This window comes from Lactuca virosa, chromosome 3, assembly GCF_052849685.1.
Source record: "Lactuca virosa cultivar CGN04683 chromosome 3, Lactuca_virosa_CGN04683_v6, whole genome shotgun sequence".
NCBI lineage: Eukaryota > Viridiplantae > Streptophyta > Magnoliopsida > Asterales > Asteraceae > Lactuca > Lactuca virosa.
The window spans coordinates 74,656,697-74,681,182 of record NC_136428.1 but is presented as its reverse complement, the minus strand read 5'-3'; the positions used below and the strand labels follow the sequence as shown (position 1 = coordinate 74,681,182).

The 24,486-nt window shown below is 35.3% G+C and overlaps 3 protein-coding genes across 3 annotated transcripts; 1 reads left to right on the top strand and 2 right to left on the bottom strand.

Moving 5' to 3' along the window:
* Positions 1–4,295: 4,295 nt before the first annotated feature.
* Positions 4,296–10,685, top strand: LOC145165977 (uncharacterized). Its single transcript, XM_079084900.1, has 8 exons — positions 4,296–4,566; positions 6,082–6,480; positions 7,395–7,465; positions 7,570–7,959; positions 8,035–9,076; positions 9,195–9,289; positions 9,574–9,715; positions 9,895–10,685. The coding sequence occupies exons 1-8, from the start codon at positions 4,329–4,331 to the stop codon at positions 10,590–10,592; spliced, it is 3,075 nt and encodes a 1,024-aa protein (XP_078941026.1). The 5' UTR covers positions 4,296–4,328; the 3' UTR covers positions 10,593–10,685.
* Positions 10,686–10,858: 173 nt separating this feature from the next.
* LOC145165978 (E3 ubiquitin-protein ligase, putative (DUF177)) lies at positions 10,859–12,635 on the bottom strand. Its single transcript, XM_079084902.1, has 8 exons — positions 12,495–12,635; positions 12,219–12,392; positions 12,014–12,103; positions 11,839–11,928; positions 11,594–11,674; positions 11,426–11,471; positions 11,204–11,292; positions 10,859–11,100 (listed from the first exon to the last, which is right to left on the bottom strand). The coding sequence occupies exons 1-7, from the start codon at positions 12,612–12,614 to the stop codon at positions 11,216–11,218; spliced, it is 678 nt and encodes a 225-aa protein (XP_078941028.1). The 5' UTR covers positions 12,615–12,635; the 3' UTR covers positions 10,859–11,100; positions 11,204–11,215.
* Positions 12,636–18,479: 5,844 nt separating this feature from the next.
* On the bottom strand, positions 18,480–20,515 carry LOC145165976 (DHHC-type zinc finger family protein). Its single transcript, XM_079084899.1, has 4 exons — positions 20,306–20,515; positions 19,567–19,792; positions 19,186–19,484; positions 18,480–19,078 (listed from the first exon to the last, which is right to left on the bottom strand). The coding sequence occupies exons 1-4, from the start codon at positions 20,375–20,377 to the stop codon at positions 18,599–18,601; spliced, it is 1,077 nt and encodes a 358-aa protein (XP_078941025.1). The 5' UTR covers positions 20,378–20,515; the 3' UTR covers positions 18,480–18,598.
* Between the last annotated feature and the right edge of the window lie 3,971 nt (positions 20,516–24,486).

The following is a 24,486-nucleotide window of genomic DNA, read 5'->3' as shown; positions in this document are numbered from 1 at the left end:
TCTGTAATAAAATCTGATGAATTTTTATTCACTTATGAATAATATAACGAGAGCTGAAACTATAAAAAAAATAATTTTTTTATCTTAAAACTATATCAATATGGACGTCTATAAATAGATATTAAAAAATTAAGAATTTTGATATATTTAAAATATTTTTTCGATAAAAATAGCTCCTTAAAAAAAAAAAACAAAAAACAATGTTTTTGTATATATTAAGGTAAGGTTTAACATAGTTTAAGAAAACATGTTTGATTGGAAAACGCGTATGTATTCATTTCCCTTTCGGCTGATACAATGAAGGGTTTAGCGGCAAAAATAAATATTTTGTTGAGAATAATTCATTAATTCTTAAAATTTTTTATTTTCTCAATTGAACTTACATCTCTCTCTCTCCCCCTATATATATATATATATATATATATATATATATATACACACACACACACACACTAGCAGTTACCCGCGCCAAGCGACAGACACGAATAGTTTTGCAAATGTACATGAACACATGATTTATTGTACATTACTAATGATGCAACATTTTTTTATACACCACATTTGATTTATAGACTTAATTTCCATTGGATTTTGCGTCAGGGTTCATTAATATTTTTGTATTGGCACATGATATTCTCTCGATAATGCCACATAAAGCGCACCATGCAAGAAAACCGATTCTAGAAGATAAATAAATATATCGGTAACACGTATTAGTTTTTTTGGAGGGATGACGAATAGTTTCCTTTTGGAAATATGTCATATTCTAAAGAGATACATTTCAGAAACATCTTCCACATAACTAACAACGAATTGGTTCCAAATAACTGATAATCTACTGCAACTTTCAATTACCAATAAGTGTCGAGCATCGATTATTATAATTGCTCGCATCGAATTGTTTATTTTCATACACGTCATATTCTAGAGATCCCATAGGAGACACAAAATATTTTGGATTAAAAATAGTGAAATAGTTTATTCCGGCAAATACTTTCCGGAGGCAATTAGTTTTTTTTAGGCTGTTTCAAGATAAATATAAAAATACATTGCTAAATAATAGTTGTTTTTTTTAAACGGCTAATTATTTAACGGCAACCTCACCACAATATATAAGTGGTGACCTTGAGTTCGAGCTTCTTTACAGAGCAAACTCAACCTATCCCCCAAGGGATTTCCACGAAAAACTTCTTACACATGGGGAATAATTGCAAGAGGCAAATTTTAACAAGTTCAAAGATTTGTCCTGATACGGGGCGGTTCAGATCGGATATTAATAAAATTGTGAACCGTGACAGCGGGGCGGGTACCTTGCATGCACTTACCGAAACCGAACCGACTTGCTAAAAAAACCGAACCGTATAAAGGCGGGTAACCACGGTTCGGTTCACTGGTATCCGTTAAATATAAAAAATAATAATCAATCGAAACTACTATCTTTATTTCAATCATATCTTTATAAAAAACCAAAAACTCACAAAAATAAAAATAAAAAATTTAACTCTTACGCCTAAAAACATACATTTTATGAATATGAGAAAATATACATTTTATGAATAAGTACATACACATAAAATATACATTTGATAAGTAAGTTAGAGTTGATAAAAAGCAAATGAACGTGATTTATGCTACACTGTGGCATTGGTTTAAAATTTCAATTTAAAACTGGAACACAATTCTTTTTTATTTTATATATACACAATTCTTTATTATTATTATTATTATAATATATATATATATATATATATATATATATATATATATATATATATATATATATATATATATATATGACGGTTCGGTTCGGGTATCCGCGGATATCTAAATATAAAAACCGAAACCGACCCGTATGTACCCGGTTTTTTCGGTTTCGGTTTATTTCGGTTTCGGATTGGCCGGATCGGCTCGGTTTTTCGGTTTTGCGGTTTTTTTAGACACCCCTATGTCCTGACCTCAAACCCACGTCGATATCAAACCGGTGCATCAATCCAGCTAGGTTGGACATCACTTGCATTAATTAAATATTATTTTAATAGTTAATCTGAATATTTTTTCCCTAGCAACCTATGCATATAAGGACATCAAAAAATTATAAATAATATGATAAGTAATGCATCAAACAGATGAATAGCCCTTGTGAATAGATATATTATAGGGAAAAAAATTACAACTTGTTGTAGAAAACATTAATGATAATACCTATGCATAATTAGACCATGTTATACATAAGGATCAACCTTCATCTAAACAAAACATAAGTATAATTATACCCTCGTAAGTAAAGCATAAAATATGAGATAAGCATTCACTTGATAATAAAAAAGTGGTAATCCATTGTCATTAGCAAAAATTCATTTGAATGGATTCTAAAAAATTCATTTGCATAAACTACTTGGATCAATGTTCCATACATGGTCGTTATACTACCATAAAATACTTACAAGTAGATTTTGGTGAATTGCTAACAACTTATGATCATCTCCGATAAGACGATAACTTTTTTTAGAATGTCATTTTCTTTTTATTTTATTATCTGGTATCTTATATCAAAATTTTGGTCCATGCAAAACATCTCGTTACATGATAAGAAAAAAACAAAAGGAAACAGAACCAAAGCCATATCTATATCCATACATGAGCATAATATCAATTAATACTAAAAGGAACATCATATTTTGGTCAACTAAAATCAAAGCAAAGTTGAGAAAGTAATTTTTTTTTCAAAATTGGCTAATGGTGCTATATATGGAGAAACATATTAGCATTTACACAAAGTGAAGTACCTCAACCAAGATTCATTTATTATTTTGTGTGAGAAATATACTTATGACATTGCTCTTGGGTACCTAAAGCAGCTAGGATGGTCATCTATCGCTACAACTATGTAGACCATTAATATAAAATTAGATTGCAAAAAAAACATAATTTGTATACAAATTGATAATACATATGTATCAATGCATTTCTTTTTCTATTTGAACTTTAACATACCTAACTAACGTTTTCTCTCATTGAAGCTCTTTGGTAGCAGTTCTTTGTCATTGAAATCAGGTTCAGCTTCTTTGACTCTCCTATTATAAAAAAATCCAATAGTTACATGGTTTGACACATGCAACATAACTACAAGAAACATTTTAACAAAATCCAAAAGAAAAAAAAAACTAAACTAAAAAGAAAATCCATGCAGGAAAAAATAATTACAGTACTGATATCTTGCTACTGAAAAAGACTTTAACCATTGGCTTGTTCCTAGATATCTATACATGAATACAAACATCGCATAATGCGGAATGAATAATGTAATTATAATATCATTAAAAAAATAACAAAACAAATTGCATAAATAGTGATTTTCTACAAAAATGAAATAAAAAATGGAAGCAAATACTCACTTTGAATAGGGGATAGTAGAGAATAAAAGGGTTTTGATTTCTTAGATATGTTTAGCAAATGGAAAACCATGCCTTATTTCTAAGCTCTTTATGGTAATTCATGGTCTCGTGTAATACACTTTCCATCACCGTAAAAGCTCTTTAACACCTGCTGGAAAGTTTAGTAGTATTATCACCATGTAACTTATATAATTCTTGCAGTAAAGATAGTAATACCATGTGGTCATAGATATGATATTATGCATAAGGGATTTATGTGTAACGTGAAAGAAAATAAAGAAACATAGTTGATGTGGCTCTTCACCGGAGAATGTGTGGTGGTGCGCTACTGTTCATGATCGGGGTTTGTTTCAGCTAAATGAAGTGTGATGTAACTATAACTCCTTAAATTATGGTATGAATTGGTCATACGATTGAATGAGACTCCTAATTTTTATCTTGACTTTTTCATTTGTTGACTCAAATCGATTCAATTGGTTTTGACCAATTCAATTGGCTAAAATTGAGGGAATGTTGCTTCAAGTTTGACTGATTCATTTGTTTGACCGGATAAGATTCAATACTTTTTAATGCATAAACTGATTGTACATATCGCAATAAGGTTTGTACGACTTAAAACTCAACATTTGACTAAAAATAATAATTTAAAATGTTTAAAAACATTATAAAATAATAATTTGGATAAATATGATATTTTAAAAGTTTATAAAAAATAATATAATATTTAAAGTTATTTTAGACAAATATTAATAGTTTAATGTGTAATAAAGGCATTTTAAAAAAATAAATTGAAAACAAAATGGTAAAGTTTGTTTCGGTTCGGGTTGGTAGGACGGGATCCGATTCCATATTCAACCGAATTTACGGGCATTCACGCTCTGATGGTCTTCGTCGGGCAGTACTCCAGTCACATTTTTTTCTTTCTGCCTTGTAATGAAAAATCCTGCGGCGGCTCTGAATTTGCGTCTCCGCAGCTGTTCATCAACGGAGCTACTTCCACTGCTTCTTTTCTGCCTCGTACTCTCCTTATCATTTTCAACTCACTCGGTTCGTTCGAAATCCGACACCAGCAACAGAGAGGAACCAGTTCAATGGCAAATTCTTACGAAACACAACTTCTCATCTCAAATCCGTCTAAATCCTCATATCCTCCTCATCGTCACTGTGCCATGTAATTCTCTCTCTTTAAATCTCTATTGAAATTGTTTATCACTGGATTTAAAACCTGCATTTCATACACAATTTGGCATCTTAAAATTCTGTACTCCGATTGCGTGAAACGTCTATTTCTGTGTGGGAAATATGCGTTTGATAGTCGGATCCAAAGGAAAAACAAGAATACATCTACTTTTTTCGACGTTAAACCTAGTGATTATCGAAACGAAATTGAGTTATGAGATATACCAGTTATCAGATTGTTAGAATCCACATTGATTTTGAAGTTAAAAACAGGCACATTTAATATGAGTCATCTTGTGAAAGGAGGGATCAGTGATTCATAACGTTGATATGCGGAAGTTAAGTCTCCTCCTAGCAGAACATTTTGATATGAGGACCTATAGTATGAATAGGTAACGTACTTTACAACATAGGAGTTGCAGGACAGCTGCCTGTTGTTGTTGACAAAAGATATGCTGGCAACTTAAGCATACAATGAGGATTTAAAATCCTTGGAGATTGGGATGGCTTAACTTGGTAGTCTAAGCCTTGTAGAGTTTGAATAATTTTGGCCTAGTTTAGTGCTGAGGTTGAGGGAAGGAGATTGTAGCTGGAAACAGAGGGAGGAACACTAAATGAGACTGGAGCAACACATTATGACTGTGTCAGTGCTGTATTGTTGGCTGCTTTATCTATTTCATGTCTACCTAATGCCCCTCCTTATATTTGTAGCTTAGATCATCTTTTTCATATATCAGTTTTTACTGTCATTATTTAGAATATATGACCACAAGTTTCGTGGGAAAGTTTGGAGCGCAATCAAGAATGCTGCTATATGTGGAAGAGATCTTCTTTAAGCTCATATGCGAGTTAGCACTAGAGGGAGTGCTTAACTTAACATGAGTAGGTGCATTCAAATATGACATGCAGTGCTAAATCCTATACCCATGTGTATTTCAAGAATGTAAAACAATTTATTGGATCATATTATGCACAAATAAACTCTTGAATGTGCTTCATGTTTATTGTACATCATATATGATGTTCAACACTTCAATGGCGACGTGTAATGAAGTAGAGGAGAAGAATATAGGAGAAAGGTAACAAAGAGGAAGAGGATGCACAACTTCTTACCCTTGCAAGGGATGATCTACTCTTCTTAGCCAACAATCCCACTCATATGATAGCATGAACTATTTTCTTTAAATATACAGGACTGCACAACAACAAACCAAAAATCCCATATGGATAGGCTAATACTTGGAGAAAACAATGTTAATAAATAAATCCATAGGTTGTTTCCTATTACCAATCGATATCTAATAGGTCTACATAAGTCATTGTGTTTAGACTTGTGCATCCATGATAGTCCATATTGGAAAGTGACATGCATATGTACCCCTCTTCTTATCAATAATATAAGATAATAACCTACATAAACCAATGAAATTTGTTACTCCATTATCCTTTTACCCTAATTTATATGCTATCACAAATCTGATAACTGATAAGGTCTTTTAATGTCCAGGGTCTGGCGAGTCTCGATCTCTTATGAAGGAATTAGCCCACATTGTCAGTAAAAAGAAAGAAGAATTTACAACTCTGAAGTTAATGCTCGTTCATAGAAATCATGATAAGATGCTAGCAGATGCTCTCGGTGCTACAATGGAAATAAATATCATATTTTATCGCCATTCTTTGCCATACAAATATCGAGGAACACATCGGGTTCAGAGCATATTATCATCTGCTCATTATCTTATGTCACTTTTGCCTGAAGAAATCCCCCTCAAGTCTTTATCAACCACAGAGGACCTAACAAGTTTTCTTAAGTCAACAGACAAGGCTTTACTTGTTTTGGAGTTCTGTGGATGGACACCCAAACTGATGGCCAAGGTCATGAATAACAGATCTGAAAATGCTTTTGGTATTACTTCCTACCTTTTCACTTCTTTTCTAAAAGAAAATAAACTTTATGATCGGAAAGTGCTGAGGTGGAGGTTATCCCCTGGTGTACTCTTTTGTAGCTCTTTAATAGTTTTATGGAGCAAAGCAATGATTTTTGTTGCTGATCTGTTGATATCTGTGTGTTATCTGAATGTTTAATATGGTATCTTGGTATCTTCCATTTATATATAGTACAAGACACGTATGTCATAGTACTGTAGTACGAGGTTTTAATATGTTAGATTGTCAAAGTACAATGTCTTAATACAAAGAACAGTACCAAGTACAATGCCTTAGTAAGAACAAAACCAAAAGTATAATGCTATAATTGGTAACCAAAATCAAAGAAGTTTAGATTTGCAAAGTATACTAGTGTCTTAATAGGTTAGATTTTTAAGTACAAGGTCTTAATAAAAAGTAGAAGGTCCTATTGTCCTAATATAAACTACAATGTCCCAATGTAAAATATAATGTCCTAATACAAAGTACAATGCCTGAATAGGAACAAAATTAAACAAGTTTAGAATTTCAAAGTACAATGTCATGATAAGTTAGATTACTCTATTAGGTATTAACCAATAACAGATACATACATACACATGTTTTCAAAGTATAATGCTATACGGCTATACCATAGATACATACATACACATATTTAACAGTTTAATCGATCTCTATGAAGTAATAATAGATTTAGGTGATGAGTATTTATATAGGCCATCACCAAACAGCATATCACTGCTGATTTTACAGCAGTAAATTTCCCTTTAATAAGGCCTAATAATCATTGACTTCTTCTGGACATAATCAAGAAATCCAGAAAGAACACTTGCATTTGACTTTTCCTGGTTAGGGACAATATTATATTGCACTAATGGAAAATTCATCATGCAGGTGTTCCTCTTAGGGCAGGTTTATATGGAGAAAACAGTGCACCAAGTTCAGCTGATGGGATCAAGAATCAGGTGGATGGTAGTTTCTAATTCCACATAATTATGAGGCCATAAAGAAAATAGCAGGTCCTGGTAATAACAATGCACGTATTATTATTATTATTTTTTTGAAACAGGGGGAGGGAAATGAAAAGATCCCATGTGATGAGTTTAGTGGACTTCCTGGGCTTGATGAATTTGCTCCTCTGAATGAGAGTGATTTCTTGGAGGCTGAGAAAATGAGATCCAGTGATGAAGCTTCCTGTGGCTTTGAGGAGTTCCAGCTGTTTGAGTCTTCCCTATACAATTTCACTACTTCTGTTAGAGACTTCTTTCTGCCACCTGAAAGACTAAAGTTTGGTCTAGTCTCTGAGAGATCACTAATTTCATCTTTAGGTGTTGTTGGAGATACCAGTTCATGGTTGATGATGCTTTACTCTGCTGGATGTCCTAACTGTGCAAAGGTTTTCAAAGAAGGGAGTGATTTTAAAAGAATTATACAGAATAATGAATCACCTGTTATGGAGGTAAGTAAAAAAGAAACAGATCCTTAGTTTGTTATCATTCTTGTATTGATTTCTTGATTGATATTGAATATGCAGCTCAAAGGTGATGAGTATGATTTTGATCCTGGTTTACCTTCAGATAGGCCATCAGTACTCCTTTTCATTGACAGATCATCTCATTCCTTGAAGATCAGAAGTAAAAGCACGGAATCTCTTACTATTTTTAGAGAACTCGCTTTGGACAATCATACTCCATCTAAAATGAATGCTCAAAACATTGTCAATCCTTATAAACCTTTATTTGTTTCCCAGCATCCTAAGCTAAAGATGTCAACATCATCTAAGGTAACTGCACTAAAAGACAAAATCTATATCATGGCCATGAAGGAAGGTAAACATATTACTTTTGACGATGTTGCTTCAAATTTGCAAGGTAGTTCCTTGCAAGAAGTCTTGGCACAAGTTCTTCAGAAGAAAAAAGAAACAAAATTAAGTTCACTTGCTAAAGATGTAGGCTTCCAGCTACTCTCTGATGATATTGATATCACAATGTCAGAAACAGATGTTCAATCTGATGATGATAAGCTGGAAGAACTGTCTATTAAAGATGTGGACTTACCAGGTTTTAACTCTTCTTTTTTCTTTGTCGATGGACAATTTCGGTTACTTGAAGGGTTATCAGGCATTTTGAAGATTCCATCATTGGTGATTATTGATCCTCTTTCACATCAACATTATGTCTACCCTGAAGAGGCTGATTTTAGCTATTCTTCTCTATCTGCCTTTCTCCACAAGTTTCTGAATGGAAGTCTTGTACCATATCAACGGTCTAAGTCTGTTGTTTCTGACTCTAAGGAGGCCCCACGTCCTCCATTTGTTAATCAAGATTTTCATGAGGTGGATTCTATACCACGTGTCAGTGCTCTTACATTTATGGAGTTGGTTGTTGGCAATGGCAACCACTCTGGTTCTCATGACAATGCTTGGAAGAAGGATGTATTGGTGCTTTTTACTAGTAGTTGGTGTGGGTTTTGTCTAAGGGCAGAACTTGTGGTTCGTGAGGTATATCAGGCATTCAAGGGTTATGGCAATATTGTAAAAAGTCAATTCAAGAATGAGCAATCCTCATCAAGAAATGGTAAGTCATAGATTGGCATTTTTATTTTCATTTGTATAACTTTCTGTTTTTAAGTGCTAAATGTTTGGCCACATGAACAATGCAATCATTTTGCTAAGGAAGGTTAAATGTGTTGCAGATGACATAAATAATACTGTATTGAAGCTTCCAGTGATCTATATGATGGATTGCACAGAAAATGACTGTAGTTCACTACTCCAGTCATCAACTAAGGTACTTGTTTATCCCTTGCTTTTGGTTATTGTACATATTTGTAAATTCAATTCAAAATTTAGGTCTGTGTATATCATGTTCCATGTTAGAAGCATGGGATATCATGTTTACATCTATGTAATGTTGATTAAATGTTCATTTCTATGTTGTACTTAGATTTCATGTCTTGTATCTGTATCAGTTCTTAGTAGAACCTTTTTTTAACAATGGAGTCTTATTAGAATTCATCAGTAACTTTATTTATTTCAAAATTTTATGCATATTGATGTGGTCTGGATATGCAGAGGGATCTTTACCCATCTCTGCTGTTATATCCAGCAGAAAGGAAGGAAGCAATCTCTTATGATGGGGAAACCTCAGTATTTAATGTCATCAAGTTTATTGCTGATCAAGGTGGTGATTCTCATTGGATTTACAAGGAGCGAGGTAATTATTGGTCAAACTTTTTTATGTTCTTATGTTCTGTAGCTCTTATTCTCACCTGAAATTCTATCATAGGGGCCATAGTGAGATCATGTTAGATGCAAAACATTTTCAATACTTCACTATTTTGATATTCAATCTTCCATTCAAGCAGATGATTCATTGTACTTTCTATGATTTAGGTATATTATGGACTGAAGCTGAACAGGGAGCATGGAATGAGAAACCATTTAAGGATCCATCAGAACCTGTAACAACATATGAGGACATTTCACTCTCAAAGGAAAGCAATGAGATTCTACTAAAAGACAGGTCCTATTCCTATACACACAAGTCAGACACCAAAAACAACATCGTACCTCACACACCATACGACCCCGCTAAATCTGTACAAGAAATACTACCTGGTTCCATACTTGTTGCAACCCAAAAGCTTCAGAGTATATATCCATTTGCCAAATCCAAAATCCTCATTGTGAAAGTCAACACAACTACCGGATTTCAAGGTCTGATCATCAACAAACATATCAGTTGGGACACCATCACACAACTCGAGGAAGGGTTGGATTCCCTGAAAGAGGCACCACTATCTTACGGTGGTCCTGTCATAGCACGTGAACTCCCACTTGTTTCCTTAACTCGAGAATCTTCCGGAAATGATGAACACCCTGAAGTTCTACCAGACATCTACTTCCTTGACCAATGGGCCACAATCAATTTAATACAAAATCTCAAGTTACACAATCGCTCCATGACCGACTACTGGTTTTTTGTGGGGTATTCATCATGGGGGTGGACCCAACTTTTTGATGAGATTGCTGATGGATCATGGAATATAGTTAGTGGTACAGACCATAAGTTTGTTTGGCCAATGACATGATATCCTTTTCATGGTTAACATTAGATGAGCTGTACATAGGATTAAGTTATCCCCATTAATCTTTTTTTGCTTCTAAGATGGTCAACACATAAATGTTGTTTTGTCTTCATGAACATTGATTTTCATAATTACAATTAGATAGCAATTTGAAATGCTGGATATTACTTGTCACACTTCTTTCCGCTGTTCATTTTCTAATGGTAGTTGGAAACTTATGTGTCATTTTGTCTTGTATAGTTGATTCTTTGGAGATAAAGAAAGGTAGATGATTAGCAGATATATATATATATATATATATATATATATATATATATATATATATATATATAAGTATTTATTATGTATAGAATATTTTTGTGTATACATCATACAGATATAGAAAACAAGATGAAAGAAGATATATACAAATGGCAACATTGCAGCCTAAAATTTGGAGCTACAAATTTTTTTCTTTTTCTTCTTCTGTTTGCAGGAGTGCTCGAAAAGATTTTCTGGGCTTCATATAGATCTGATACAGAACTGGATGGTTAGATAAATCGTGTTTCATTTGTGTATCTGAATATCTGTTTAATGAACATAACATATTTGAATATGATGAATAAATAACTAACCATATAATGTTTTTATTGATACAATTTTTTTAGCTCTAATAATTTGGACCACCTCTTATCAACAGTTGTAGTCTTTGCCTTGTTAAGATCTGCAAATAGAAGTAAAGATCTGGAAATAAGAGGTTTGATCTACCAACATAATGTACATTGCACTGTTTCTTTCTTTTTTTGGTGTATGGTTGTGGCAATCACTTATTCAAAATTTCACTGCTTAGTACTTACTAATTAATCCGAGTTCTGATTTCTCACAAAAATCTGAACATGTTTCCTGCAAACACATGGCACAAATTGTATAATTGTTGAGTTTGAAATTAAGAAGTAAGATATTATATTTGACACAAAAAGGTCAAGTGTAGATTGTTTTGGAGGACAAGTAGAGTAGTATAGTACATTCACAGAAGTAGTGAGCCTAATATTGTCTTGTATTAACGTGTCAAGATCTGCTTCACATCCAGGCTTCACATAGATCACCTGCAAGACATCAATGTCTTCAGTCCTCCTTTCTGTGTATATGTTAAGAGAGAGATATCTATAAATGCGTACACATACATCTTATGTATGCAAAAACACAAACATATAGATATATACATTTATTTATAAATTATATATATAGACAGAGAGAGGGAGGGAGATACTGATGGATCATCGCCGCCAATTTCAGGTAGTTGATTCGAGTCACCATCTTTGTTGGATGATAGAACCCACACATTGAAGCTGGAAGTAATCTGACAATAAATTTTAGATCACTTTAGAACAATAATAACAGAAGCACATTTTATGTGCCTTTTCTACCATGACACACAAAAGTACCTTTCTGCAATAAGGAGAAGAGCAGTTGCTACACTTTCTGGTAAATGATGTGTCAATTGTCCCATCGACTGAAAGTCCAAACCCTGCATGCTGATCAAACATATCTTATTCAATCGATGACGTAATTCAGTGCATGCCAAAACACAGTACAAGTGTACAACTGTCACGTTATAAGTATAGTAGAGACTAGAGAGAGAAGAGAGACCCTATGAATAGATAGGGACACGAAGACTCGTGCATCATTAGGATCACCAACTTCAACTAGATCTTGCAAACGTAGGTCTCGAAGTGAGAAGCTATAGTCAGCATTCCAGTTTCCCTGCCATTTCCCTTCTGCTGTTGATATTCGTATCAGCCTTCTTCCTACCTTTTTCCCTATCTGAACAACACAACACTCTAGATTATTACTCATTCCATAGATTTTTGTAATTTTAGAAACTTGCGTTCAAGAGCCATGCAAACAAATAATTAGAATAATTACCAGTGGGGGTGGGGTATGGTTTCTTTGAATGGAAGCAGAAAGCGTGTATCTGGAGAATTTGAGTGATTTGGTGTGTGTTGAGAGAGGAGATGCTAAGGTTCCTGAAATGCAGTGTCCCATCTTTTGGTGCACTGGGCGACCTTATCTACCGGCTTTATGTAGCTCAGCAACATGTGGTGCATCTCTTTCGTCAAAATTACTAGAAGCCCTTCAAGTTTGGCCAAATTTGCAAAAAGATACCTCTTTCTCCCAATAGTTAGGGGGAATTCAAAACTAGATATGCGGATATTAGACATATAATACTGGATCCATATTCAGAATTTTGGATAGTGACTAAGATATTACTTCGGATATCCGAAATTTTGGATAAAAAATGGAATACGGAAATTTCTATATTAACTTATCTTTTACATAAGTTAATCACGTATTTCTTTTTTGTACGATTTAAAGTCACCAAATTTTACACAACTTATCAGTTTTATATTTGGGACGCCTATGAAAGAAAAAAAACCATTAAAAATATACCTCCATTAAGTGTCTTTAATTGTTTAAACAGGATATTTGGATCATTACAAAACAAAATATAATTACATAGGAAAAGTTACACATTAAGAAAATAATATTTTGGAATTTTTGATCAAAATTTTGAGTTCACATACTTTTTTAAAAACTATGGAAAAGTAATTTTCCAAGCTCAATTGAACCTTCGAGATAAACCAAACAAGAATAAAGTTGGGTAAATGTATGGATATAATGTTCGGTCATATGACATTGTTACATTACAAAAAATTATATAGAATAGATGTGTGGATATAATGTTTGGTCATATGACATTGTTGTAGTACAAAAAATTATATATAACTGAAAACGTAAGAATAAATATGAGTCATTTTTTTAATTAAAAACACAAAATAATGTTAATATAAATAAAAAACAAGTAAAAAACCCATCCCATTTATTCCCCCACCTCACCCCACTCACTCACTCACTCACTCACTCACACACACACACATCAATTGCTCCCCAAGACTAGGGGTGAGCAAACCCGAACCAAGAAACCGAGAAACCGACCAGAACCGAAGCCGAAACAAAACCGACGGTTAGGGTTTGAATTTTTTAAAAACCGAAAAATCAGTTTCGGTTTCGGTTTTTACCCTGAAACCAACCCATCCAAACCGAGAACCGACCCACACAAGAAACTGACAAACCGACTCAAGAAACCGCCCTATATATATATATATATATACACACACACACACACACACAGACACACACACATTAAAAAAACAACCCTAAAAGAAAAGAGTCGTTCTCACTTGAGTCGCTTCTCACTTTCTCAGTTGGGTTTAGCAATCTTTCCTTCTATTAATCAGTAAAAGGCCAAGAGCCTAAGAGATAGGAAACATTTTTATCAGGCCTGATTTCATTTTTTCCTTAACTTTTAGATTTATGGTTTAGTTAATACTAAGAATGCGATATAATCTGTTATAGATTTAGGTCCTTTTATTGATCAGGAACACGAAGTCAAAGTTGACAAACTGTAATAATTTTTTTCTATGGTTATGATTGCATTTTTTGTGGTGTTTTTTGAAGTATTTAACTTCTTGCTTCATTTTTGGAAAATAGGTTAAAACCCAAAACCCATGGGTAAACCTAGAACCCGTGAGTATATGGGTTGAACCCAAGAAACCGGAAAACTGACTCCAGAACCCAGGAAACCGAACCGACCAAAAACCGACCATTTATGGGTTGAGTCCGGTTTGGGTCCAAAACCGACCCAAACCGAACCATGCACATCCCTACCCAAGACCACCGGAGCGCCATCGGCAATCGAACCAAAGGAACGACCAGACCACCACTGGAATGTTGTCTCTCCATTTTCTACGGATCTATTTACACCTCTTTGATTTGTCTTCACTCGTTCTCTTCGTCGGAAACCTCCACCCTCCACCTCTCCTCTTCCTGAACGACCTTCATTAGCCTCTGCTCTTCCTGAACCGCATCTCTCTGATAGTTCTGAAACAAAAGTCACCTAATATGAAACAAAAAGTACCAGATCTGAATCAAAAAGTCACCGATCTAACAGGGTCGAAGGCACCAATGCCGACCCTTTTCGGATTTGTATCCGAGTTTATTGCATGTTGATATGCTTAGTGACCTGTTAGGTCGGTATCCTGGTATATAGGATGATGCTATGTTAGTGACTTGTTAGGTCGGTATCCTTGTATATAAGATGATGATATGATTAGTGATCTGTTTGATCGGTCTGACTGTTTGTATATGCTAGCATTTGATATTATGTGTTGATTGTGTGATTGGGGATGGGTTGAGGCGGTCCTGCTTTGTGCTGAAGGCCAACAAACCTAGGGCAGACCGGATAGACTGCAAACCCGGTAAGGGCGTACTAGTCAGACCGGAGGCCCGACGAGCGGTCCGGATAGGCTGAAGGCCCGTGAGGCGGTCCAGACGTGCCAATGGCTCGGAGAGCGGTCCAGATAGGCTGATGGCCCTGCAAGGCGGTCCAGTCAGGCTGATGGCTCAGTATGCATGCTGTTTATTTGCTATGACATGGTTATGTTGTATGGCGTTGGTATTTTGGGGGAACTCACTAAACTTCGGGCTTACAATTTTGGATTTTGTTTCTGGTACCTCAGATGATCGCGGGAAGGCGAATGCGTGATCGTGCACCTCCTCATATTTTATGATTTGATTTCTGGGATACTCTGACATGAAACTATTTTGAAAACATTTTGTAATAACTTATGGTTTTTGAATGCTTGAAAAAGTTTTAAATTGGCTTGAACTTTATGAATGTTACATCAGCATTCTTCATTTTCAGCCATTTCACTTTGAGATGAATAAAAATACTATTGCATTCATTAAGTGTTTGAAGTCCTTTCATAAAATAGATGAATCACAACTGATTATTAAATGAATGAAGTATAAAACATATTTATTACTTGTATGATATGTTTTTTTCTCACTTTTCTTTATAGTGTAATTTTTTCGAATGTTTTAGGCTTTTATACAAGTATAATTTGAGCTTATTAGTTTCACACTCAGTAGATAACCATAAATGTAGTTGCATAGCATTTTTTTTTGGTATTTGCTACCTGGTTCATGTTGCTCCAAAAAGAACTTCAAACATTTTCAATCAATCTGTGTGATAAAGTTCCTTCCCAACATGTAATGTTCCTGTTTTTGGACAACAATTACAATTGACATGATCTCTTTTCATAAATTGGCTTAAAGTGATTTCTGATACCAATTTGCTAAGAATTAGTTGCACAATAGAAAATTAACGATAAAATACATATTGGATTAAATAAAAAACAACTCTCAATGAAAAGATTAATGCAAAACCCTGACAGTTCGAGAAACTAGTCCCCACGTAGTAAAATATCATATAACAATTTAAGAATGAATCTCCCTTATTCCTCCACTATTTTGAATACTACTTGTTGTAACAAACTCTCAAAGACAATTCAACAAACTACCATTCCACTAACAATATATATTATTTTGTATTTATTTATCCCAATTTTACCACATCTAGAATATGTAAACTTAATTGGTGGCCTAGAAAATACTAATGAGCATACACCAACTAAGTGTGGCATAATACTATGCTAGGCCGACACGAGATAATAGTATTGGAACAACATATGGATTGTTTGATAGTTGTTGACTGAGTTAGTGTTGATTGAGTTAGAACTTCTGACTGAGTCCACATCTAATTGAAACCATGTTGTTTAAATTTATCTCTGACTGACTGTTATGAATGATGAAAAATGATCATATTACCCTTATGTTGTCTCAAGAAACAAACATATACATATACTACCTTTCAAGATTTTTTGCATAACAAATAACACACATTCTATGATCATGGATATGGTATTTTTAATATAACAACAAAAAACCAATCAAATTACCATAACTAGTTCAAAAATTGGTTACTAAAACTAACTAACTAACACACACAAGGCAAAAGTGATGGCTCTTAAATATAACATTGAAGTGATAGCTCATCTTTAGGGACCTTAAGTTATACTCTGGATAAACTTTTCTGTTCCAACATGCCTTGAACCCGTGACACACTCATAACATTACATTACATGTTCCTCTAATTATCACATCATCTTCAAAAGCAAAAAAAAAAAAAAAAAGAAAGAAAGAAAAGAAAAACATAAGTTAACATCAACCCATCAAGATAATGTCATAAGATTTATACAATACAATGATAAACAACATTTTAGTTCATAAGTTTAACAAACCATAGAGGCATAGACTCTTATAATTCCAATAAAAAATTCTACAACATGTTTTTAGCATAGATGATTACCCGGGCTGATGAAGCAACCACTCTCTCACGATTTCCTAATTTTCTGTATTGTCTGTCAACATGTTTATGGCATCCCATGTGCACCACTCCTTTAAACAATGATTTTCTTTATCATTGTGACATTGCTTCATAATTAAAGTCAAGTTGTGTTTCTTTCTCAGTAAAGTCTGCATATATTTTTTCTTGCAACAACAGTTTGCTAAAATTGCAATTAGATCACACTTGAACCCTTTATAAGGTCAAGGCTGGTGCACTTCCTTACTTTTTACACTACTTTTTAGCTACCCATCCCCAATGATTTTGAGGGTAGCAAGAAAAGATCAACAATACCAAAAATGCAATCAGAGAGTGGTTACCCATCGTATCCCATTTAATTTTTATATCATGGATATGACCTTTTCCACAAAACTATGCTCTAATTGAATACGCCTTCTTCCCAAAAATATGTGCTCTTTTTGAAACAAAAATAACATTTGGAACCAAACTCTATCTTTTTATGCACTTCCTTTTCCATATCTCCTAAAACAAGTATGAGTTATTCGTTCATGGAAATAGCAAAATAGAAACCTTCGATTGGCTTAGGTGAAGAATCGAGTTTGCATAGACATTGGTTGTTTGAATCGTTGATTTCAAAAGAAAGACTTTGAACCCACTTCTAGATTTCCCAAAAAAGAAATTTCTTATAACTTTAGCTTGAATAAACAAACAAATATATAAAAAACGATTGAAAGAAAATCACACATGAGAAAGACGACAGAAGAAGGAGGAAGAAGCTGTGGAGGCGGCGTGCGTTCGTTGTTTGTCAATTTCCTCAGTTTGTTCCCAATCATTCACATTTCTCTGGTAGACCGAATTAGATGAAAATAATGGACCCAGTCCCAAGTTTGGATAGAGTCCAAGGTTTTAGATGGTATAACAAACATGTTGATTGAAGTTTTTGGACCTAGTCCACATTTGGACCGATTAGAAGTCAAATCAAACACACCCATAATACCACTAAGTTTAATTTTAACCCGGTTTAAAAGCTTAGTAAGCATTTTTAAGGGAGAATCAAGGCTAAGTATACAAGAAAGGACTTCAAACACTTAATGAATGCAATAGTATTTATATTCATCTCAAAGTGAAATGGCTGAAAATGAAGAATGCTGGTCTTATTTACACTTGGCCTTCTAGACAAGAAATTAGGGGACACATTCCAACATTCGAAACTAAGTCATATATCCAGATAATTCTAAGTGTTTGGTGGGGTTGATCATATTGAATCAAGCCATAAACTTTGGGCCGTAAACACTAGCAAATACTAGGAATTAGGATCATCTCCAACCTTCTTTCTTCTCACTGTTTTGTTTTTGTACATGGGCATTTTATTAAGGAACTTAGGTATTTCAAATTAAGAGAGTACCATGTCAATTGCATTTTTTAGCTTCTCGGATCTCTATTTTATTAAGCTTAATATAAGATAGGCTTTTTAATCGTTGATTTAGAAAATAGGTTTCCACAATAGATATCGTCTGAAAACTTGTTCCTTTTAAGTATGATATGCAACTTTCATCTTTATTGACCGGGTTATCTTCTAAAAACCATTTAAGTTGTGGATGAGAAACCCAGCTAACTATAAATTGATGAGAAATTGGTGGGGATTAAATCAATAAAACCTTATAAAACATGAAATGATGTATATATATAAAACACTAAAAATGATATAAATCTCTAGTATGCAACATAAAAAACAAGTCAACCTTTGTATGTGGTATATATTTCACTTCTTGTGGCTCTTCTTTGAATTCCAAAAACTAAGCATACATCTTGTTGCAGGGTAAGGGCACCCGAAAAACCTAACAAGATTTTGACAATCTTTTTCCTCAACTTCATCATTTCCATTTGAATTTGAACTTAACTGACTTAAATACGTCTTCCCTTCATATATGTATATTAGTTGCTGCCATAAAAGCACACCCAAACCAATTTCCACAGACACACTTGCAAAAAATAGGTAAATGAGTACAAAGCCTCTGATTGGTAGATACTCTACTGATATGAGAAAAGAGAAGGTGTATTCTGTGAGGATCGTGACAACGGTTGACTTGGTCAAAACAGTTGTAGGAATGTGTCTTAATGGTGGCCAGATTTTAAATGCCACGTAAGCAGATACAATTGAAACATAGAAAGTACTCACGACTGCTGAGATTAGAAACAGGATGAAGCTTCGGTGATTTCCCGCACCAACACAATTTCCAATCTGCATAAGTAAATGAGGGCAAATTCGTAAAAAAAAAAAAAAAAAAAAAAAGTTACGCATCAAACATTTAATATTATTTACAAAGTAGATGGAGTATGAACACCTACAAATGGGCAATGATGATCCATGTCTAATACACACATTCTACACGAACGACAGTGATGAACATTAGGTGACTTTGGCTTTGAACAAAAGTGACAAAAGTTGTAACGATCAAGTCCACCTCTTCCCACTAGAGGGTAGCTGCCCCAGGCTATAGGTGGTGGTGCACCAGGTGACCGGAATGCCGCCAGGACATAAGTTGAAAGTGTGCTTAAAGACAAGATACCCGTTATTGTCAAATGGGATACACCACAGAAATAACTCACTGAAAATATGACAGGATAAATAGCCCAAACACCACTACCTGTGTATGTAACTTTAAAGTTTAGTTTCACTCATTGATATATATATTTGTAAAGGAAATGAGTTATGGATATGAAGGTTACCTATAATGAAGAGCATAAATAGCAGAAGGATAATGACAAAACACCGGTCTCTCAATCGTCTCCACCAAAAGTGCTTATCATTTTGTTTATGTGCATTGTGATTAGTTATGGCTCCACACCAACCACACTTGAAAACAGGTGTATAAGGTGAAAGAATGAGGCGCAATCCACATCCCCAGCAGATTATTTCATGTTCATCACTTATGGATGCTACATAATGATCCTCCTAAACAAAAAGAACAATAAACAGATTGATGAATTCATGAATACGAATAACAAGATTTTGGCATCCGAATGTTCCTATTGTTGTGGGTTATATGGTTAACAAAACTCGTCACTGGGGGCAGAATACATCTAAATCATAAACCCTACATTAAATCATAAAGATCAAACAAGAAGGAAGTAGCAACCAAAGGAAATCAGTGAGTAAAATGGTAGATTGGGCAAGCAGGAAGACAAACGTCAATGAAGAACAACATTACGATGCAACTGTAGTTGCAGTTATTTAAAGTTATCGACGGCTCAAAATTGCTTGTGGATCAGCAAAATCGTATTTGATTGCCCAAACACAAGTTTCAAAAGTGTTCTAAAATTCTTGTCGTTGACCTATGTCAATCAAATTCAAAGCGATGAAAACGTAAATACAAGAAACACAAATTAAAAGTAGGAACGCAAAACAAAATTGATCTAATTTCCCGATACGGATTAAAGTGAAGAGTATTTTCGTGAGGGAGAGTACCTCTTTTGGAGTGGAGCCAGAGTGAAGAGGGGCTGAGACAGAGGAAAGTGGAGCTGAATCCGTAAAATCCATGAGAACCGCTTAAAGTTTCAGACTTCAACCCTCCTCCAACGGATTATGACCATCACATCAAGAACAAAACTCTCTGTAATCTGGTTTTATAGGGAGAATCTGTGCCAAAATCGATGGTTTAGTTAAAATCTTTTAGAATCGTTGACAATTAGGGCGAATTAATCTCCTGAATCCTAGTTTGCATCGAAATTTAAATGGGATTACTTCTAGAGGTTTATCCAAAAAAAAAAAAAATTAAATACGGTAATCTCATTTATCAGATTGACGGCCACAATTTATTTTTTCGAGGTTGATAGAGCATTTTTTTTTGGTTAATGACTTAAAATGATAATATATTTTTTAATTTGTACATATTTAGTCACTGAGTTTTTTTTCGTCTACATTTTACCCTTCAACTTGTAAACTGTACACATTCAGTCATTATGACCGGTTATTCCAAGTTAGCCGAAAATAATGACTTAATATGGTAATATATTTATCATTTTGTACACATTTAGTCCTTAATATTTTTTTGTTTCAAAATAAGTCATTTTTGTTTTTGTACTCATTCAATACTTATAAATGACTTCTTTAGGTTTTCTCACAACATCTTACGTGTGACAAGCATTGATGGGGTGTTTGGGGCTGTTGATGCTTATGTCCATCGTGATCTCAACTGCTTGGTTGCGTATGTCTTGTGGTTTGGCTTAGGTCTTTTGTTCTGAACGTCGTAACTTCTTCATACGATATCATATTTTAACGATCTTTATGTCTACATGTTCGGTTTTTTGAGTCTACTACAACTACAACTTTCGTTAAGATTACTCCCATTAAAATGTAGTATATTTTTACTTACGATTTTATAAAGAAAAACATTCATACATGCATTCATAAAAAATGTATGAATATAAAGATCTTAAGTAAAAATATATTATTTTTTAACGGGAGTAATCTAAACAAAAGTTGTAATAGACTAAAATACGAACACATGGATATAAATACCGTTAAAATCCGAGATCGTATGAAGAAGTTATGCCGTTCAGAACACGTGACCTAAGCAACCAAGTAGTCGAGATTGTGATGGACATAAGCATCAAAAACCTCAAACACCTCATTAATGATTGTCCTACATAAGATGTCGTGAGAAAAACCTAAATAAATCATTCATAAGTTGGTGGCCCTAACTCGTTTTGGAAGGGCTACTCGACGAGTTGGTGGCCCTAACTCGTCGAGTAGAAGGCAGAAAAAGGCGCGGGTTTTAAGTGAGCTACTCGACGAGTCGAAGTCCTGACTCGACGAGTACGTCAGGCTGGATGAAACCTAATCCTTGGGGTTTGCACCCTATTTAAGCATCATATCTGGCCTCCATCCCAGCCTCCATCACCTCCAAACCCTAATCTCGAAACCCTAATCAACCTTGAGTGATCTTGAGCTATTTCTTGCCATTTTGAGTGGTTTGTGTGTTCTTGAAGCTTAGAAGAAGAAGAAGGAGTTCGAAGGTTCAAGGAGAAGGTTATAGATCCAGGGATTTCATTCCATTCTCATCACTTTCTGGTAATCAAGCTCTAAACTTGCCTTATAGTTCATTAGATCTCTTTGTGGTCTCTTTTATGGGGTTTTGTCCAAGTAGCATGATTGATGAGGGATGGATGTCCCAAGCTGATTATTTGTAACATCCTGTTTCTGGTCGTCAGTGGTTAGGGTTCGTAGGCTGCAACCCGGACATGAGGAAGTCTCGGGGTTGCGACGAGTTACTAGAAGCGTAAGGCATCTCGTCACCTTCCGTGGGTATGAGGTTCTTTGGAAACGGAGTCATATCGAGGAAGCATTGGAAGTTTGAAGTGTTGGCAGGATAAGTCCCTTAATTTGAGAAAGGTGGCAGCTGAGTACGCTGGGCGTACGTGTGTGTACGCTTAGCGTACTCATGTGCGTGGCTTTTAAGCGGAGCCACCTAGTACGCTGGGCGTACTAAGCACATAGTGAAAACCCTAATTTTGGGTGTGTACCTATATAAAGAATGAGATGGCCTCATTCATGGCCACCACCCTCAGATTTCAAACCCTCCTAAACCCTAAACCTTCGTTCATGGAGTTTGTGGATGCATTTGAGAGCCTTTGAGTGTCTTAAGTGTTCTCGTGAGATTTTTGGAGTGGAGAAGGAGCATGGAAGAGAATAGAGTTGGAGTCCAGGCTTTGGATCTGAGCTTTTCTGTGGATGGAGCATCATTTGAAGGTATAAAGCTCAAAGCTTTCCCATCCTTTTGATTTGTGCATGTTATGGTCCATTTTAGGGTTTTTGGTCCCAAAGCTTGAAGCTTTATGAGTTGTTGCACTCCAGAGCCTAATGTTTGTCCTTTAAAGCGTTTCTAGTGGAGAGGATCCATAAAAATGAGGTCTTGGAAGTTGGAATCAAACCATGCATGAGTTATGAGCTTTTTGAGATAAAAGAGTGAGTGATTTGGGTGTTGTGACCTCCTCAGCCATGCAAAGGCTTAAAGTCACTGACTTTATGGAGTAAGAGCCATTAGGGAGTCCAGATCTGGGATTTGAGTTGATGTCTTATCTGATTAAGACCAAATGAGTAGAAAGAGTAAATCTGGGAAGTACGCTGAGCGTAATTCCTGTACGCCCCGCGTATTGCCCCAGTGTCCCCGATGGCCAATCTGGATTCGTGAGTACGCTGAGCGTACCAAGAGAGGTACGCCCCACGTAACCTCACTGTGGCCTTATGGGCTAAGTCTCATTTTGGGCCTTGAGTGTTGAGCCTGGAGTTTGGGCTTGTTGAAATAGAGTTTCGGACCAGAGGATTATGTATAGGTGCTTTGGGCCCTTGAGTTGGGCTTTCCTTTTAGACTTGAGAGTTAGGCCTCGGGAGAGCCCATTTATTATTGGGCTTTGGTGGGCCCAATGGGTTTTAGGTTGTTGCTGGTCTGGTTAGTGGACCTCCTGTAGACCTAATGAGTGAGAGTCTGGACTTAGTTCCTAATTAGGTTAATTGTGGATTTGGATCAGAGTTAGAGGCCGGTGCATGGCAACAACGTTTTTAGGGGTGTTCATCATTCGAGGTGAGTCTTCTCACTATACTTACCATGAGTGGTATCCTTGTGTGACTGAGATGTCTTATGTGCTTATTTGTGTATTGTGATATTCTGCATTATGTCTCTGTGATTTATGCTGAGTATTGTTATTATGAGCTTATTGAGTTAGGACCGGAGGGTCCACCTGATTTCTGGGACCGGAGGGTCCCACTGAGACACATTGACCGGAGGGTCTTATCTGAGTATAGCCATGAGAGGCTACTGAGATGTGTGTGGTATTTTGGGGAACTCACTAAGCTTCGTGCTTACCGTGTTATGTGTTATGTGTTTCAGGTTTTTCTCAGGATCGCGGGAAGGCACCGACTCGATTGTACACACTAGAGAAAGAGTTATGATTTGAGGATCCTGGAGTATTAAACAAACAATTATGGAGATGCGTTTTGTAAACTAAATAAATGAGATTTTGTGAAAAGCGTTATGAGATTTATATGAATTTAAAATGAAAAAAATTTGTTTGGAAATTTACGGTGTTGCATTATTCTTTCAGATCTAGAGTTATTAAGTGCTGTAAAGGCATAAAGGTGTAAACTTTATGGCATTTGAGTCTCATGCAAACCTTATGGATATTGTTATAGCCTTTTAAGCCCCAAAGGGGCCATGCATGGAAGCAAGCTCGAGACTTTACGTGGTTAACTGGTTTCTAGACCCTAGATCTAGGCTTTCATGCTTTGGTTTGGAATACTAAGGCTGTTTGGACAAGATCTATGTCTTAGAGGAATTAGGGTTTTAGCTAAACCCTTCAAAAAAGAGTTATCAACTGGTAAAGTTGGAAACTTTACCCTTAGAAAGGTCATTCCCAGTGAACAAGTGAAGTATGGACTATAGATCTAGAAAACAAGGGCTTAATTTGTTAAGATGGCCAATCAGACAGAAGGACTCGTCGAGTCCATGAGGGAACTCGATGAGTCGATTCGTGTTGTCCCTTTTTCAGTTTATAGTAGAACTCGACGAGTCTGTAGAGGGACTCGACGAGTGGATTTGCCAAATCGTGACTGAGCAGCTCGATAGGACTCGACGAGTCGGTGGAGCGACT

Coding starts and splice junctions, on each gene's coding strand:
- LOC145165977 (XM_079084900.1), top strand. CDS start 4,329: ATGAAAAATCCTGCGGCGGCTCTGAATTTGCGTCTCCGCAGCTGTTCA. Junction 7,960..8,034: donor ATGAATCACCTGTTATGGAG/GTAAGTAAAAAA, acceptor TTGAATATGCAG/CTCAAAGGTGATGAGTATGA. Junction 9,716..9,894: donor TTGGATTTACAAGGAGCGAG/GTAATTATTGGT, acceptor TCTATGATTTAG/GTATATTATGGACTGAAGCT.
- LOC145165978 (XM_079084902.1), bottom strand. CDS start 12,614: ATGGGACACTGCATTTCAGGAACCTTAGCATCTCCTCTCTCAACACAC. Junction 12,104..12,218: donor TGTCCCTATCTATTCATAGG/GTCTCTCTTCTC, acceptor ATGTTTGATCAG/CATGCAGGGTTTGGACTTTC. Junction 11,472..11,593: donor GGCTCACTACTTCTGTGAAT/GTACTATACTAC, acceptor ATGTGTTTGCAG/GAAACATGTTCAGATTTTTG.
- LOC145165976 (XM_079084899.1), bottom strand. CDS start 20,377: ATGGATTTTACGGATTCAGCTCCACTTTCCTCTGTCTCAGCCCCTCTT. Junction 19,485..19,566: donor ATTTATGCTCTTCATTATAG/GTAACCTTCATA, acceptor TTACATACACAG/GTAGTGGTGTTTGGGCTATT. Junction 19,079..19,185: donor TGGATCATCATTGCCCATTT/GTAGGTGTTCAT, acceptor TTACTTATGCAG/ATTGGAAATTGTGTTGGTGC.